The sequence below is a fragment of the Pelodiscus sinensis genome, chromosome 3, assembly GCF_049634645.1.
Source record: "Pelodiscus sinensis isolate JC-2024 chromosome 3, ASM4963464v1, whole genome shotgun sequence".
Classification (NCBI taxonomy): Eukaryota; Metazoa; Chordata; order Testudines; family Trionychidae; genus Pelodiscus; species Pelodiscus sinensis.
In genome coordinates this window covers 13106055-13124726 of record NC_134713.1, presented here as the reverse complement: position 1 = coordinate 13124726, position 18672 = coordinate 13106055, and the positions used below count along the sequence as shown (strand labels likewise).

The 18672-nt window shown below is 42.0% G+C and overlaps 1 protein-coding gene across 2 annotated transcripts in view; it reads right to left on the bottom strand.

Moving 5' to 3' along the window:
* Positions 1-1000: 1000 nt before the first annotated feature.
* The window catches only part of OPN5 (opsin 5), a 41332-nt gene continuing 23660 nt past the window's right edge, over positions 1001-18672 (bottom strand). For both annotated transcript variants that reach the window (XM_075923394.1, XM_006120685.4), the window contains 4 exons: positions 15952-16122; positions 14218-14552; positions 3981-4210; positions 1001-3874 (listed from right to left, as the gene is read on the bottom strand). In XM_075923394.1, the coding sequence (XP_075779509.1) occupies positions 3811-3874; positions 3981-4210; positions 14218-14552; positions 15952-16122 (800 nt within the window). In that variant the 3' untranslated portion in view covers positions 1001-3810. The remainder of the gene's footprint in view (positions 3875-3980; positions 4211-14217; positions 14553-15951; positions 16123-18672) is intronic.

Below are 18672 nucleotides of genomic sequence, written 5' to 3'. Positions count from 1 at the left end.
GTAATGTCAAGTGTGTCTGTTATTTTTGTTGAAAACATCTGGCAACCCTAGCCCCACCCCTTCTGCTTGAGGCCACGCCCCTTCTGGTGCAGCCCAGAGCCACTTCAAAAATTTCTAAAGTGGCCCCCAGCAAAAAATTATTGCCAACCCTTGCCCTAGAGTGTTTTAATGAGCATGTCATGTGATACTTATCACCAAATCTACTGCTTCCCCCCATTCACAAGGTTTGGTACCCTGTCAAAAATAGTTATCAGGTTCATTTTGATAGGATAACGAGCCTTGTGGATAAGGGAGAAGCGGTGGATGTCATATACCTAGACTTTAGTAAGGCATTTGATACGGTCTCGCATGATATTTTTATTGATAAACTTGGCAAATATAACTTAGATAGGGCCACGATAAGGTGGGTGCATAATTGGCTAGATAACTGTAGTCAGAGAGTTGTTGTTAACGGTTCTAAATCCTGCTGGAAAGGGATAACAAGTGGAGTTCCGCAAGGGTCTGTTTTGGGACCCGTACTGTTCAATATCTTCATCAATGATGTAGATATTGGGATAGAGAGTACGCTTATTAAGTTTGCAGATGATACCAAACTGGGTGGGGTTGCAACTTCTTTGGAGGATAGGGACATAATTCAAAATGACCTTAGCAAGTTAGAGAAATGGTCAGAGGTAAACAGGATGAGGTTTAATAAAGAGAAATGCAAAGTGCTCCACTTAGGAAGGAACAATCAGTTCCATACATACAAGATGGGAAGCGACTGTCTAGGAAGGAGCATGGCGGAAAGGGATCTAGGGGTCATAGTGGACCACAAGTTGAATATGAATCAACAGTGTGATGCTGCTGCAAAAAAAGCAAATATGATTCTAGGTTGTATCAACAGATGTGTTGTAAGCAAAACTCGTGAAGTCATTCTGACGCTCTACTCTGCACTAGTTAGGCCTCAGCTGGAGTACTGTGTCCAGTTCTGGGCACCACATTTCAAGAAAGATGTGGAGAAATTGGAAAGGGTACAGAGAAGAGCGACAAGAATGATTAAAGGTTTAGAGAACATGACCTATGAAGCCAGGCTTCATGAACTGGGCTTGTTTAGTTTGGAAAAAAGAAGATTAAGGGGGGGACATGATAGTGGTTTTCAAATATCTAAAAGGGTGTCACAAGGAGGAAGGAGAAAATTTGTTCCTCTTGGTTTCTGAGGACAGGACAAAGAGTAATGGGCTTAAAGTGCAGCAGGGGCGGTTTAGATTGGACATTAGGAAAAAATTCCTAACTGTCAGGGTGGTCAAATATTGGAATAAATTGCCAAGGGAGGTGGTGGAATCTCCCTCTCTGGAGATATTTAAGAACAGGTTAGATAGACATCTGTCAGGGATGGTGTAGACGGAGCTTGGTCCTGCCTTGAGGGCGGGGGGCTGGACTCGATGACCTCTTGAGGTCCCTTTCATTCCTACTATTCTATGATTCTATGATTTGATATGATTTATTCTTGACAAATCCATGCTGACTGTTACTTATCACCTTATTATCGTCCTGATGTTTCCAGATGAATTCCTTAATTATTTGCTCCATTATCTTTCCTGGTATAGACGTTAAACTGACTGGTTTGTAAAATTCCCTGGGTTGTCTTTATTTCCCCTTTTACAGAGGGGAATCATATGTGCCCTTTTCCAGTCTTCTGGAATCTCTCCAATCTTCCATGACTTTTCAAATATACTAGCTCATGGCTCAGATATCTCCTTAGTCAGCTCCTTCTCTATGTATTTTTTAACTTGTTTAGCTTTTGAACCTACCCCATTTTCACTGGCATTCACTATGTTAGGCATCCAATCACCACTAACCTTCCTGGTGAAAACCAAAACAAAGAAGTCGTTAAGCACCTCTGCCATTTCCACATTATCTGTTATTGTTTCCCTCTCTTCACTGAGTAATGGGCCTACCCTGTCCTTGGTCTCTCTCTTGCTTCTAATGTATTTGTAGAATGTTTTCTTATCAGCCTTTATATTTCTAGCTAGATTGAGCTCATGTATGCCTTTGCCTTTCTAATTTTGCCCCTACATAATTGTGTTATTTGTTTATATTCATCCTTTGTCATCTGACCTAGTTTCCACTTTTTCTTGGACTTTTTTTTTTATTTTTAGATCAGAAACTGCATTCTTCTTCATTCCCAGCCCAGGATCTACAACATACACTTTTCAGTCCCTTATCTGAAAATCAATTGACATGGTAAGAACTATTTATAGTGCAGGATGGGAGCTGATCCAACAAAACTTTCTAGTATGAACTGCTACAATTTTATAAAGTAATATTACCCATGATGCAGCTGCCACAGAAACTCAAAGGAAGGTACAGGTTAAACACAGCTGTGGGATGACAACACAGTAAAAGTACCACATGTGTTCTATATCCGGGTTATAACAACTGATCTCAAACGGGCTATTGGCTGAACTTCTTTCTTAAATGTTGTCTTTCCTTCAAACACTGGTGAAGGTGGGGGTGGGGATTTTTGACTTATAGAATTATTTTAGGAATAATCAAGACAAAGCTCATTCTTGAGATTTTATATTAAATATGAGAGCTGCCCTCATTTTAAATTAATGTATGTTGTATTGCAATAAGGTTTGATTGATGAAATAATGTACAAATGTCAAATATTTACTGTTAGGGTACATCTACAAAGCAGAGCAAAAGTTGAATTAAGCTACGCAACTTGAGCTCCACAGCAGGAAGTCGAAGGAAGAATACTCTTCCTTTGATTTCCCTTACTTCTCATGAAATGAGGGTAACAGGAGTCAGAGTAAGAAGTCCTCCAGCTCAACATTATTTCAAAATAAAGGCTTACAGTATAGACACGCTCTTTGTTATTTCGGAATAAAGTTAGTTATTCCAAAATAATGCTGCTGTGTAGACATAGCCCCAGTGTCTGTTTGTGTAATGGTGTCTATATCTGAATGGTAAATCCAGAAAAGAAACAGAAGATGCAGTAAATAATTACTGCAGAAGCTATGTGTGGCAGACTACAGTTAAGATTGGGAGAGTGGTTTGCCATTGTATGTATAAAACCACCATCATAAGGGATGGGTATAAGAACCCTGAATGGGTTGGAGGCTGGACTATCTGTTTTACAAATTTCACGTTCTGCTGCTTACCAGTATTTCCATTGCATCTCACAGCATTTTCACCCAGCATCCCTAGTAATTAGAGATGAGCAAACTATTTGTACCAATAACCTATTGGGCCAATTTAATCCCTTTTTTGTTTGGGTGTGGATCTTGCAGGTATAGACTCTGCTTTCCTTAATTAGTGTGTTTACGATTCAAGATTGCATTTGCAAATGCATTTCACCCAGAGGGGTTATTGACAAATGCCCCACATTGATTTTGGCTCTTGGTGGTGTGTGATTAATTCCTGATCCTTGAATGTACAACTTTGATAAACAGAAGAAGGGAAATCAAGTGATTTCAATGTAGCATTACAAATACAGAACATGAGTACTTGTGGGATTTTCACTTTCCATGAAAAAAAAGTCATTCAGATAAATATGCACAGAAAATAAATAAAAAGGGCTATGTATCCGGCCAAAGTGTATTCACAGGTTTGATTCATTAATTAATATTCCATATATTTTCTTCTTCTATTTGCCCAGCTCTAATGTTGATACTGCAGTTAGGGTGAAAAATTACATGGTATGTAGGTTACAGAGGAAAGGCTATACTGAATTAAGTCTGCCATTGTGTTGTAACTTATTTACAAAGGAAGAAGTTGAGAAGAAAATAATGGTCGGCATGTTCCCATATACCTGTCCATATGCCTTTACACCTCCAGGTGTGTTTCGTTCATTGCCGTTGGCTCTCTATTTCCAGATATTGTATATAGCCTAAAGGAAGGAAAAATATGGTCATATTTCCTGAAATAACCTGGCTTATAAATGAGTATTTGGAAATTAAAATATTTAAGGGCTACCCAATTTTTCCAAAATGTACCTGGATTTCTTGAAGGAGCTCTTCTTCTGCAATGCACGGCAACAGGAAAATTTACAATCAATGACCTGGTAAATAATTGGGTTGTACATAGCTGCCGACTTTGCAAGCAAGGTTGGTATGACTGAAACATGAATGGGCACTGAGTCTGGCTGTCCAAAAGCTGACCACACTGAAACCACAGCATATGGGATCCAGGCAATTAGAAATCCTGCGCAGATCAACATTGCCACCTTGTGAGAATAAAAAGAAAGGAGAGAAAAGTCACCTAACCAAATGGTCTTTACTGATACACCTCACTGCACAGTATTACTATTGTCCAGCATTGCAGAAAATGTGAGGGGGCACACAAAACAGAATGAAAAAATAATCCCTTTGTGTCAGATAATGCCTGCAGTTAGAACCAATGCTGTAATTCATCTCACTGTCTCCAGCTATAATATTGCTTGACATTTATAGAACAAACGGGGATTCTGCTGGCCTAAATCGTTCCAAGAGCTCATTGGGCCAGGCAAAATAGGAAGAAATTGAACAAAAAGCCAGTGAATTCTGATTCTCTGCAGTTAATTTAAATGAGTATACTAATAAGTACAGAGAGAAGGTGATGCTTAAAAAAGGCTTTAAAATGCTTAAAATGCTTTTTTTTTAAAAAAAAAGTCACGTTGTTCTTGAGAATTGAACACCAATAGAAATTATTTAAAATGCCAAAGTCCTGGATAATATTAAAGTGATGTGGAAGCATTTAAAATTTGTGTGGATTAAATCACAGGTTTTGTGCTTATCTGAAATACTTTTTCACTTTTACAGCCTCTTCCACGTAAATGCTTTCCAAATGCACATGCAGTGAGCCTCAAAACACTCCTGAGAAGTAACTTTAAAAATAACAAATAGTCTTGCAGCACCTTAGAAACACTAAGGTGCTGCAAGGCTATTAGTTACTTCTTAAGTTTTTTTCTGTTACAGACTAAACCTCTGAACCCCTGAGAAGTAGTAAATCTTCTTTTATCTCTATTTCATAAATGGAAACTCAGGCCTAGTGAGGCTAAGTCCAAAATTTGCTTATTGAAAGGTCACGCTCTCATTTGCATATCCTCTTCCGATCCTTTTTGCAGAAGAGGTTTTTGCGCAAAAATCCACAGTGTAGACCTGGCCATTTTGCACAAAAAATCCTTTTGTGCAAGAATCCTGTAAACCTCATTTTTGGAGGAATGAGGGTTCTTGCGCAAAAGGGCCCCATCTATACTGCGTTTATTTTGCGCAAAAGCTTCTTCTGCAAAAAGGATCGGAAGAGGATATTCAAATGAGTGAGACATATGCTAATGAGCGCCCTATTTGCATTTCCCTTCAGCAAGAGAGAAGCAGTGTAGTCGTAGCACAAGTGTTGTGTGCATGGGAAAAATTATCCCCATCCTGTCCACTAGAGCTCTCTTTTCTCTCTGCAGTGAGGACAAAGGACTAGGGAAAGGAAAAACAGACTCCAGCCACCTTTGCAGGCAGAGCTGATGGTGGGAGAGATCACCAGCACCCAGGGAGCAGCTGGTAATAGGTTGTGGAGGAGGGTTGGTTGTAATAGGAGGGTCAGAGTCCTAAGTCAGCTTTTTCTTCTCCCTGTGCCCTGGGTGGGATCCAGAGAACAAGAGGCTTACCCAGCAGCAAAAAAAATCCTTCCTATCTTCCACTGAGAAAATACAAACCATATGATTACTTTGGAGGGTGAGAAACTGAACGTGCACTAGTTGCTTGCAAAACCATCCATTAACAAACCCATAGGAATAGCAATAATTGTTGTATTTCACTTGTCCATTCCAAAATAACACCAGTGAGAATTTAATTGAGAACTCTGACTCTTCTACAGATTTTTTTAAACCATATTAAACAGGGATCTCATTCTCTGTTAAATTCTATATATTTTCTGAGTAATTTATATAGAATCTTATTATATTTCCATTGACCCTCATGGATTACATACCTACTAAATCATACAAGACTTTCAAAGAAGGCCAGGAAGAAAAGATGTACATATATTTTGTTCAAAAAATACTCTAGTTTAGCTCTTTGAGCACTTATTTTACCTAAACCAGTGTACCCATACCTATATAAAATATGTTGCTGGTTCCATACTGTATCACAATAATATTGTATACTGACATTCATGTTTGAGAGCATTACCATAAATCACAGGGTATTGCACAGCACCCTAATAAGGTAATAGTACTGCATACAAATAGACATTTGGAGAGAAATAATTAGCAGGATTACAGTACAAATGGTCAGTGAATGCTCTGTTCTCAAGTTCAGATATTGTGTTATCCTCAACCTCTGTACCATGTGTTTTATATTCTTAGTGGATGTGAAGTCTATATTCTTGAAGAGGAAAATTATATCAAGATTTTAAACCTCTCTCTTTTTTGGGAGGGGGGGGGGTGCCATGTACCAGTCCTCAAACCACAACATGCATGTGCCAAAAAGGGAAACTCGGATTAACTCCCCTTTGAAATTTTGAAGGTAGATGATAGGATTTCCCTCTCCAGATCCAAACTTGCCCCAGCATTTTCAGTTCTAGTGGGGATCTGGAACTGGATGGCACATAGTTTCCACTGTACTCATTCATATCTGACTGAAATTTCCCATGAACATCTGCCTGCCCAGATAGCAGGCCTCTCATAAGAACAGCTAATCTCATATTTCTGTAACACAGGATCAACATCTTCCAGATTCAGAATCGAGATATTTAAGAACAGGTTAGATAGACATCTGTCAGGGATGGTGTAGACGAAGCTTGGTCCTGCCTTGAGGGCGGGGGGCTGGACTCGATGACCTCTTGAGGTCCCTTCCAGTCCTATTATTCTATGATTCTAAGATCTTTGTACAGACGCTACTATTGAAGTGCAAAATATGATTGCAAAAGCAGCACTGCACGTACTCAACATCTATGAAAATAAGGCCATAAGAATGTGGGATTCTTTCTCCTGTCAAGGCAACAACAGCTAACTAACGGAAACTATTCCTACAGCTGTGTTGACTTGACTGATTATGCTGCAAGTGGTCTGAATTCCCACACAAAAAGAATTTTGACAATAGTATCGGTCTGTTACTAGGTGAAAATGGTAGGATTATCAACAGAAATGCAAAAAAGGCAGAAGTGGTCACTAAATATTTCTGGTTTGCATTGGGGAGAAAACAAATGATATAGGCCTTGTCTGCAAACACCCCTGCCGTCAACCTAATCTATGCGACTTCAGCTATGCAAATAGTGTTGCTGAAGTCGACGTACTTACCATGGCAACTTGTGTGCAGTAAGGTCGGCAGGGGCTGCTGTCCTGTCAACACTGGCTACTCTTCTTGTCCTGGTAGAGTACCGGAGTCGACAGGAGAGCTCTTGGAGATCAATTTATCACATTTAAGCAGACATGATAAATTGATAGCCGGTGAATCAATCACGGTAGTGTCCCCGGCATAGTGGAGACAAGCCACGGTGATGATAACACTCTTTCCATTCCGCTAGTATCTCTGGAGGATGTTAAACAGAAGCTACTCAAGTTAGGAAGTTTTATAACATCTGGTCCAGATAACTGCATCAAATATTTTAGAGGCGCTGACCGAAAAGTTCACTTATCATAAGAACGGCCATACTGAGTCAGACCAAAGGTCCGTCTAGCTAAGTATCCAGTCTTCCAACAGTGGCCAATACCAGATGCCCCAGAGAGAGGGAACACAACAGGTAATCCTCATGTGATCCCTCTCCTGTCATCCATTTCCAGACAAATAGAGGCTAGAGACACCATTTCTACCCATCCTGGCTAATAGCCATTGATGGACCTAACCTCCATGAATCTATCTAGTTCTTTCTTGAACCCCATTAAAGTCCTAGTCTTCACCGTATCCTCTGGCAAGGAGTTCCACAGGTTGACTGTGCACTGAGTAAAGAAAAACTTCCTTTTGTTTGTTTTAAAACTCCTGCTTATTAATTTCATTTGGTGACCTTTAGTTCTTATATTGTGGGAATATGTAAATAGCTTTTCCTTATTCACTTTTTCCACATCAGTCATGATTTTATCGTGATTCTATCATACTCATGATTCTATCATATTGGCATGATTCTATCATATTCCCCCTTAGTCTCCTCTTTTCTAAGCTGAAAAGTTCAAGTCTTTTTAATCTCTCTTCATATGGGACACGTTCCAAACCCCTAATCATTTGTTGCCTTTTTCTGAACCTTTTCCAATGCCAATATATCTTTTTTGAGATGAGGCAACCACATCTGTACACAGTATTCAAGATGTGGGTTTACCATGGTTTTACGTAGAGGCAATAAGATATTCTCTGTCTTATTCCCTATCCCTTTTTTAATGAAGGCTGAAGCAAAGAATTAGTTTAGCTTCTCCATAATGACTTTATCATCTTTGAGTGTTCCTTTTGTATCTCGATCGTCCAGGGGCCCCACTAGTTGTTTAGCAGGCTTCCTGCTTCTGATGTACTTAAAAAACATTTTTCTATCACTTTTTGAGTTTTTGGCTATCTGTTCTTCAAACTCCTTTTTGACTTGTCTTATTATATTTTAACACTTACTTTGGCAATGTGTATGCTCCTTTCTATTTTCCTCACTAGGATTTGACTTCCACTTTTTAAAAGACTTCTTTTTCTCTCACACTGCTTCTTTTACTTTGTTGTTAAGCCATGGTGCACTTTTTAATTTGGGGTATACATTTAAGTTCTCCCCCCAATAGATCACTTGTCGCGGTTGGGGGGCTTGTGTGTCTCAGTGACTCCTAGAGCTATGTCAGCGGGAGCCTACTGCTCTTGGTAGGAACAGAGGTCGAAGGGTAGAGACCAGACTAAGTGTGATTCACTGGTCCTCCAGGTTGGGGGTTCAGCTCAGGGCTAACAACCCTGACCTAGAAAAAAAAATGATGTTACAGAAACAGCAACGAAGAAAAAATGGAAAACCTTCGTTGCTGCCCTACACGCCAGCGGGCGTAATAAGCATTAATTTAATTTAAGTTGGGCCTCTGTTATGGTGTCTTTGAAAAGTTTCCACCCTGTACAGGTTGGACCTCCCTGGTCTGGAACCCTCAGGACCTGAGTGGTCCTGAATGAGGGAGTTTGCCACCAGGGGAGATCAATTCCATCCCTCTGCTGGCAGGGCTCCAGGCTCTCCGGGGTTCCATCTGCAGACCTAGTAGAGCTCCCTTGCCCCCAGGCCTGTCCTCACCACCGCAGCTCTGCTGCTCTGGGGCCATTAGGCTCCACTCACCCCAGGGCTACCACAGCTCCAATGCCCAGAGACTGCTGGGTCTCTAGTGTCCCAGGGCCACTGTGACTGGCCTGCTGTGGCTCTCAAGCACCATGGCTCTGATCCCCAGGGCCGCCAGGGCTTCTGTAGCTTCACTATCCCAGGGCCACCAGAACTGCTGTGGATCCGCTGCTCTGGAGCCACTGGGGCTCCACTCCTCAGGGCCGTGAGGGCTGCTGTGGCTCTGCTATCCCTTGGCTGCCATGGCTTTGCTGTCCCAACCCCGTGGCCACCCAGCCCTTTGGTCCAGCAATATATGTGGTCTTGCTGGACCATGGATGTTGCCACACCAGAGGGTCCTGGACAAAGAGGTTCAACCTGTACTGTTACAGTAAGTCTTGGAGCACTGGGGAAGTTCTAGAAGACTGGAGGAAAGCTAAGTTTTGCCAATTTTTAAAAAACACAAATAGGATGACCTGGGAAATTATAGGCCTGTCAGCCTGATATCAGTTCAGGGCAAGATAATGAAATGACGAATATGGGACTCAATTAGTGGAGACCCAAAGGAGGGTAATGTGATTCATGCAAATCAGCATGGGTTTGTGAAAAACATAGCCTGTCAAACTAACTTTATATCTCTCTTTGGATGAGATTGAAAGGTTGGTCAACAAAGGTAATAGTGTTAATATATGCTTAGACTTCTGTGTATCATTTGATTTGATGCATGCATTTTAATTAGAACACTAGAATGTTATGAAATTAGCATGGAATGCAGTAAATGGGTTAAAAACTGGCTAACTAGTAGATCTGAAAATGTAATTGTAAATGGGAAATGATCCTTAAGATAGCATGTTTCTGTGACATCGATGGGGATTAGGTTTTGGCCCCACACTAATTAACATTTTAGTCAGTGACTGTAGTGGGGTAGAGTGGTCCCCCACTGAGCCGGAGGTGGAGGAACCCCTCTGGGAGCCATTTTGGGCCCAGCCTAGCCCCGCCCCCTCACCCGAACAGAAGTCAAAGGGTGGGGCTAGGACTATAAGAAGGCTGCCAGGGAGTTCAGTCAGGGCCCAGCCTCTGAAGGAGACGGAGGCCTGTCCAGAGCTCCTCCCTGGGGAGACTAGGACCGGGGCTAGGCCGCTCTCAGCGGCCTCCCCGGAGGCCAGCCAAGGCATCCCTGCCAGGTCTACGGAGGCCGGGCCAAGCCAGCCAGCAGAACCTCCCAGGGACCCAGAGGACTGGCCCGAGCCGGGGGACTGGCTGGAACCCCGATGGGTACTGGAACGCCGGGGCCGGACGAGCCCATGGGATGCTGCAGAGCTCCAACCCCTTGACCCCTGGATTGGGCTGCCCGGACCCTGATGGGATGACACCGGCCTCGACTCCCCGACGAACCTGCTGGAGCTACAGGTACCTGGGAAGGGGGAGACGAGAGTGGCCCAGGGGGTAGTCCGGGCGGAGAGCCGTCCGCGGCCAGCAAGTTACGGGCCGGAGCCCTGCTGAGCCAGTCGCAGCTGCACTGCTTCCATCAGGGCCCCTGGGCTGGGGTGCAGTGAGGTGGGTGGGCCTGCGCCCCCCCTGCCACCCACTAACCGGGTGGCAGTCTCCCCCTCACCGCTGCTGCTGCCGGTGCCCTCACGGGCCTGCTCCTGAAGGAGGAGCTTCTACAAACTGGTGTTTGGGTGCGGCCATGCCTGGCGTCTGGGCCTGGCCGCCCCGCCTGGAGTTAGGGCCTGGGTTTGACTGGCGGTATTTTTTGACCGCCCTGCTCAAGAGCCCGGGCTTACCTACGGTGCGTTTGGGACCATCCGTGCATCGGGCGGGAACTCTTAAAGGGACAGGACTAGAACGGTTGCCCTGCCCCGAACTGTATGATAATAGACTGACAAGTGATGGGCTTATTTCTCTGCGGCCCGGACCTGAAGCAAGGCCGGGCGCTGCGAACAATTACCTCTTGGCCCGACCTGAAGGAAGGCCGGGAAGAGACTCGCCCGCCTGGACTGTTTTAAGGCGCGGTAACGCAGGGAGGCAGGCACGTCTCCCACTGTGCTGGAGGCGGAGGGACCGCCTCCTGAAGGCCTACCGGCCTCTCACAAACTTCCCCTGGAAAGGGGGAAGCTCAGGCTGTTGTGGACATTGCTGGAGGGCAGTGTCCTGAAAGGGATCCGGCCACCTGCCAGCCGTATTAATTCCCCAACTCGACGGCAGGTGGCGCTGTGACGAGCGGGAAGCCGCTACAGTGACCTAAAAAAAAAGCAAAATAATCACTGATAAGGTTTCTGATTAAGCCAAAATTGGTGGGGTGATAAATAATGAAGAGGACAGGTCATTTGTTGAGAATGATCTTGATCTTTTGGAAAAATGGTCACAGCAAACAATATGTATTTTAATCCATGTCTACATCTAGGAACAAAGAATGTAGGCTATACTTACAGGATATCGAACTCTATCCTGGGAAGCAGCAACTCTGAAAAAGATTTGAGGATTGTGGTGGATAATCAGCAGAACATGAGTAGAGGTCTGGGCAGATATCAGATTTGTACCCATATCTGATACAAAAAGGATCCATTGATATCAGCGGATATAAAGCAAATATCCCCAGATTTGTAAGGCTTTAGATATAAAATGTAGAGCTGCATCCATCCGCAACCCATAAAAACGGCCCACAAGTATTCACATCTGCCCAAATATGTGGATATATGTGGATATAAAGCTGATATCCATGGATATGTTGGGCTCTACCCATGAACTCTCAGTGAGCAACTGTGGCCAAAAGATCTAATGTAAGTCCGGGGTGCATAAACAGGGAAATCTTGAGTATGAGTAGATCTGCTGTTTTATCTCTATTCGGCACTAGTGCAACTGTGGGTGAAATACTGTGTTCCATTCTGTTGTCTACAATTCAAGAAGGATTTTAATAAATTGGAGAGGATGCAGTGCAGGGCCGTAAGAATGATAATGAGATTGGAAAACATGTCTTTAAGTGTTTGAGTTCAATCTATTAAGGTTGACAAAGAGAAGGTTAAGGGGTGATTTGATTACAGTCTGTAAAGGTATGTCTACACAGCAGCGTTATTTTGGAATAACTGACGTTATTCCGAAATAATATAGTGCGCCTCTAAACTATAAGTCTTTATTTTGAAATAATGTCAAACTGGAGGACTTCTTACTCCGACTCCTGGTAACTCTCATTTCACGAGGAGTAAGGGAATTCAAAGGAAGAGTTTCCTCCTTCGACTTCCTGCTATGAAGACAGTGCCAAAAGCCAAATTAAGCTATTTTGACTTAAGCTACGTAATTGACTTAAGCTACGTAATATCCTAAGTAACTACACAGGGAACAAATATTTAATGAGTTTTTCAGCCCACCAGAGAAAGAAAAGAGTCCAATGGCTGAAAGATGAAGGTAGATAAATTCAGCTGGAAAAATGGCATACATTTTTTAACAGAAAGGGTAATTAATCTCTGGATCATTTTCCTCAGGGTCATTCATGGTGGATTCTCCAACACGGATAAATTTTAAATCAAGATTTGATTAAAAAATCTGCTCTGGGGATTATTTTGAGAAAGTTCTGTGATCTGAAAAAAGGTCAGATGAGGAGAACATAATGGTCCCTTTTGATTTTAGACTATTTAAATCTATAGATCTGTTTTATGTAGTGAAATCACTTGTTGATTTCAGTTCATTTCCAAACATGGAAACATGCTGATCTCAGTGTTACAAGTCCACTCCCCCCCCACTACCCCCCCAAATCTGAGCAAAGAAAATGGGCTTATGTCTCTGGAAACTTGGTTTTTTGGCTCAAACTCTAGAGACTGATGCTTTTAGCTCTGGAGGTTCCCAGTTCAATACTACAGTGTCAAGATAATGGCTGTCATGTTTCCCACTCAGAAAAAGGATACAATCAGAAGGAGGAAACATTTCCAAGGTTCTGGTTTCTTAAAGAAAGAAAAGCAAAATAAGGACAGGTAACCAACATTTGTCACAACAGAGGCCTTATTGGAATTTTTGTCTAGACGTTATTTTTTATAAAAAAAAATCATTGTGAATCTTTAATAAATAAAGTCACATAATCATGATATTTTCTTAGTCATGTATCTTCTTTGATGGAAGAATACAAATTGTCCATACTTTGAATTCGCCAGTAAAACTCTGTGTTTCATCTATCTATTTGTGTGTCCCCTTTCACAGGAATGCTGTGAGTGCCTCACAAACATATTTAAATTTATATTCATGACTACACGTGTGAGATAGGAAAGTATTATTATTCCCATTTTACAGATGGGCAAACAGAGATACAGAGCAATTAAATGATGGGTCCGAAGTCATGCAGCTTTAAAGTGGATCCAGCTGTGCTACCCTCATCTTCCTGATACAGGGAGGCTGTGTCTAGACTGCATCCCTTTTTCGTAAAAGGGATGCAAATTAGACATATCGCAATTGCAAATGAAGCGGGGATTTAAATTTCCCCCGCTTAATTAGCATAAAAATGGCTGCCGCTTTTTTCCGGCTCGGAGCTTTGCTGGGAAAAAGCGCCAGTCTAGACGCAGATCTTTTGGAAAATAAAGCCTTTTCCGAAAGTTCCCTTATCCCTCTTAAAATAAAGCCTTTTCTGAAAGATCTCTTATCTCTCTTAAAATGAGGAATAAGGGATCTTTCGGAAAAGACTTTATTTTCCGAAAGATCCGTGTCTAGACTGGCGCTTTTTTCCGGCAAAGCTCCGAGCCGGAAAAAAGCGGCCGCCATTTTTATGTAATGAAGTGGGGGAGATTTAAATCCCCACTTCATTTGCAATTGTGATATGTTTAATTTGCATCCCTTTTACGAAAAAGGGATGCAGTATAGACACAGCTGGAGAGTTAAGACTGTAACTAGCATTGTAGATTATCACAAGCTTGTGCCGGTGACACAAAAGAGCTTAACAAATATTCAGTACCAATTATAGGATCTGTAGTTCTCCCCACCTGGTTTTATGGTCAAACTTTGATACAAATGTCTCCTTCCTACCTTGGTCAATTTAATTTCCAGTACATGACTGTTTTGAATCCTGGTGTCATAATGAGCAACTTCTTTGGCGGATGACTTGACTTTTGCAATGATTTTAACATAGGAAAACACAATCACTGCAGTGGGGAGCAAGAGGCAGAAGAAAAGAATATTCAAAATAAATGCCTGTCCAGCCACGGAAGCCTGAGCCAGCCACCAATCCAGAGTACACGAGGTTCCAAATGGCTCGGGAGCATAGTTCCCCAAACCAGCAAATGGCACAGTGGCCCAGAACATAGCGTACGTCCAGATTATTGTCAAACAGATAAAGGCATGACGTCTCTTAAGCCAGGTACCTGGAAGATAATTCAACAGTTATAATTGCAGATTATTTATATTTGGCTAAAGACAACATGAAATTCTACACCTGCAGTTAAGAGCTGGTCAGACCATTTAATGCAAACAATTTCTTTGTTACATTTACCATTCTGTTATTTTAGCAGAGAAGGGTGTAAAATGACCCAGTGCCGAAAGTTGAAATCAAACAAATTCAGAGTGGAAATAAGATGTACAGTTTGTACAATGAGATTAGATAACCATTAGAACAACATACGTGGGGGAAGGATAGATTCTACAGCACTTGGGGTATGTCTACATTGCATCTGGGACATACTTCCCAGCCCTGATAGACTCATGGTAGCCTAATTTGAGCATGGGAGTTGTAACAGACAGTGGCTTGGGCTAGTCACTCCATCTCCAACCAAGAGGGTTGGGCAGGCTTGGACTTAGGCAGCAAGCCCTAGTCACCATCTGTATATCAATGTCCGGACAGAAAGGGCACACTCCCAGATGCAGAGTAGACATACCCTTGAAGTCTTTAAATCAAGACTGTCTGTATTCCTAAAAGATACATTCTAGCTCAACCAGAAGATATAGGCTTGATGCAGAAACTGCTTGGTGAAATTCAATGGCCTATGTTATACAAGGGGTCCAGGTGAGGAACCTAAGGCCCAGAGTCCAGGTGCGGCCCCCAGCTTGCCCACTGTGGGGCTGGAGCACAGAAAATCTACTAGGCTGGGCCCCGGGGTCTGGTGTGTGAGGAATGTGTCTCTCTTTCTCAGATGGGGGCCATGAGTATCAGTGAGTGGGTTTCTTTTTGTTTTTGTTTGTTGCCGCATACAAGTGAGAAACAACAACCCTGACTGAATTTTCTGTTGGTCAAAAACCCCAACCTCAAAAAAGGTTTCCCCACCCTTGAACAGTCCTTTTTTATCTTAAAAATCTGTGTTTCTAGTTACTATTCTCAATACCCTGAATGATCAAAACCGGAATAATTGTAAAAGTGTAAACTTACTAATTTATTTATCCTTGTTTATATTATTTCTTTCTTTCTCTTCTAATTTTTACTTGGACTATGAAAAAGGATTATCCAAAGTACTCAGTTTTCTTCCTAATTCTGTTCACCTTCTGGGTGCCAGGAATTAGCTCCAGGCTGCAGTGTTTGGATTGTAAACACTGCAAAACATTGCTCAATGACTAAAATTTTTAAAGGGGAATGAAAGTATTTCCACTGATACTAGATTTTGTTAAATTCCTGATTGTGCCTAAACTACTCTCTAGGACAATCCTACTGTTCTGAGGAGTAGGAAACATGATTGCATTACATTTCAGCTTGATGCTCCTAAACCAGTCTCCAGTGAGGATGGGGAGAAAAAACTAGCTAGAGTGTCACTCAGTGCAAATGTTCCTTCTTACCATAAGTTAAATGACAGATTTTTAGGTATCTATCCAGGCTGACAGCTGTCATAGTGATAAGGCTCCCACAGCCAAAGAAGAAGCCGGCCCATCCATACCAGCGGCAGCCCATCCAGCCAAACACCCATCGGTGAGAGAAGAAGGAAATGATAGTGAATGGCTTTCCTATAACTAAAGAGAGAGGAAACAATGGGTCATTGGAAAAGTTGATGCTAACAAAACAGTCTTTAAAAAAAAAAAAAAAACCCTCCCTTTTTTCAAACTACAGGACAATGCCGGGAGATAAGTGATAATGTAGGTTTCTTCAAACATAGGTTAGAGCAAGACTACTCAACATGCAGTCAGCAGGCCGGTTGTTTGTGGCCTGCAGTGCAGTTTAGGTTTACGTGGAGCTCAACATGCGGCTCGCGAGTGGGATCCTTTGAACATGGCCTCCACTGGGAACATGCTCCACAATGGCAAGGTGTCTCCCAGGCCAGGCGAGCACTGAAAGATGCATGCTGACAGGCTGGCTGGAACATAGGGGCACAGGGGGTCGGCGTTTCTAGCCCCCAGGGAAAAGGTTCCGGGAGTGCCAGGGCGTTGTGGGAAGTTCTTGGTATTCATGACTGTCAGTGTGAAAAGCTATTTGCATATATTTGCATATATATTTGCATGTATATACAACCACACTTAAGTTGCAACGCTTGGTATATGCTGTGAGTATCATTGTGGCCCCCGGGGCTTCCAAAGTTGAGTAGCTCTGGGTTAGGGCAATGGTTCTCAGCCAGGGTACATGTACCCCTGAGGGTTGGCAGAGATCTTCCAGAGGTACATCAACTCATCTAGATATTTCATATTTTTAAAACAGGCTACATAAAAAGCACCAGCCAAAGCAGTACAGACTAAAATTTCATACAATGACTTGCTTATACTGTTCTATACTGAAAAGCAAATAATATTTATATTCCAATGTTTGTTATAATTATATGGTAAAAGGAGAAAGTCAGCAATTTTTTAGTAATTGTGTTCTGTGACATTTGTATTTTTAGGTTTGATTTAGTCAGTAAATAGTTTTTAAGTGAGGTGAAACCTGGGAGTACACAAAACAAATCAGACTCCTGAAAGGGATACAGTCATCTGGAAAGGTTGAGTTAGAGTAAGATATCTGCTTTTTTGCCCAGGAGTAAGATCAAATTTGTCAAATGTGCAAATAGTTTCAGGTTGCTTAAACCTGTATTTTTCAGTGAATAAACTACTCATCCAAACAATTTCAGCCTGCAATAGTCACAGCATTACATAATCAGAAAAATCAAATGGATTATTTCTTCCAAAGCATTCATTCAATGCTAATTATAGACCTTGTGTACAAAGATAAACTGAGGCATAGGGAGATTAATTTGGTCCAAGATTGCACTGTATGTCTGAGACCTGGAAATAGAACTCAAAGTCCTGATCATAAAATGCTCACTCTGATCAAAATTCTAAACACACTGTGGGCTATGCATTACCAGCATCAGAAATGAATGTATGTTTACAAAGATTATCCAGGTCACCAGCAATCTGAAATTTCACTATTAAATGAGTTGGATTCACAGGGCATAATTCAAGTATGAGATAGGCAAGAAACAACTCCAATCTGAATTTCATTAGCTGTCTTCTAAGTGTTACAGATGGAAAATATCTAGTGAATAATTCTAAGGGATTTATCTTGACGCTACAGCAGACATTTTTATGCTAACACTCTTAGAAACAAGCAAATCTCACAGCAGAGACTTGTTTGTAAATCCATATGCTGATCACTCAGCCAGAAACATCTTACATAAACTCTCAGTTCCAATCATGCTGTTCCCCGGAACGTATAATGACAATGACTTTTCTTTATAAGGTGTATTAACAAATGAGAAATAACAGGACTGGAATCTAATGAAGTTTAACATGGCCTGTTGCTGTTCCACACTGATCCCACCCTATAGTCAGTTGAGTGAATGTCAGGTTTGTGTTCCTGGTAGATTTCCTTATGCCTCTGAAATCCAAGCCATTTTTTAAAGGGTCTATACAGTTCTTTTCCCCATGTTTGTATATGTCTCATGAGTTTAATAAAAATTGAAGTTTTTCCTAATGTCCAACCTAAACCTCCCTTGCTACAGATTAAGCCCATTGCTTCTTGTCCTGTCATCAGAGGCCAAGGAGAACAATTTTTCTCCCTCCCTCTTGCAACACCTTTTAGATACTTGAAAACCGCTCTCATGTCCCCTCTCAGTCTTCTCTTTTCTAAACTAAACAAGCCCAATTCTTTCAGTCTTCCCTCACTGGTCATGTTCTCTAGACCTTTAATCATTCTTGTTGCTCTTCTCTGGACCCTCTCCAATTTTTCCACATCGTTCTTGAAATGCGGTGCCAAGGACTGAACACAATACTTCAACTGAGGCCTAACCAGCGCAGAGCTGAGTGGAAGAATGACTTTCCATGTCTAGCTCACAACACTGTTAATGCCTCCCAGAATCATGTTGGGATGAAGATAAGGGATAATAGGCACCTATATAAGAAAAACCCTATAAAAATGGGGACATCTAGTCACTCTAGATCCTCTCCTCCCTAAAAATGCTCTGTAATATGTTTTCCGATCTTTTTTAAAAATGTGGAAACAATGGACTAGAAACAATGGGCTGAACTCTGCAATCACAAGCACATCCTGTGGTCCTATAGCCACAACTCAGGGTGGGATTTGGCCTCACATAT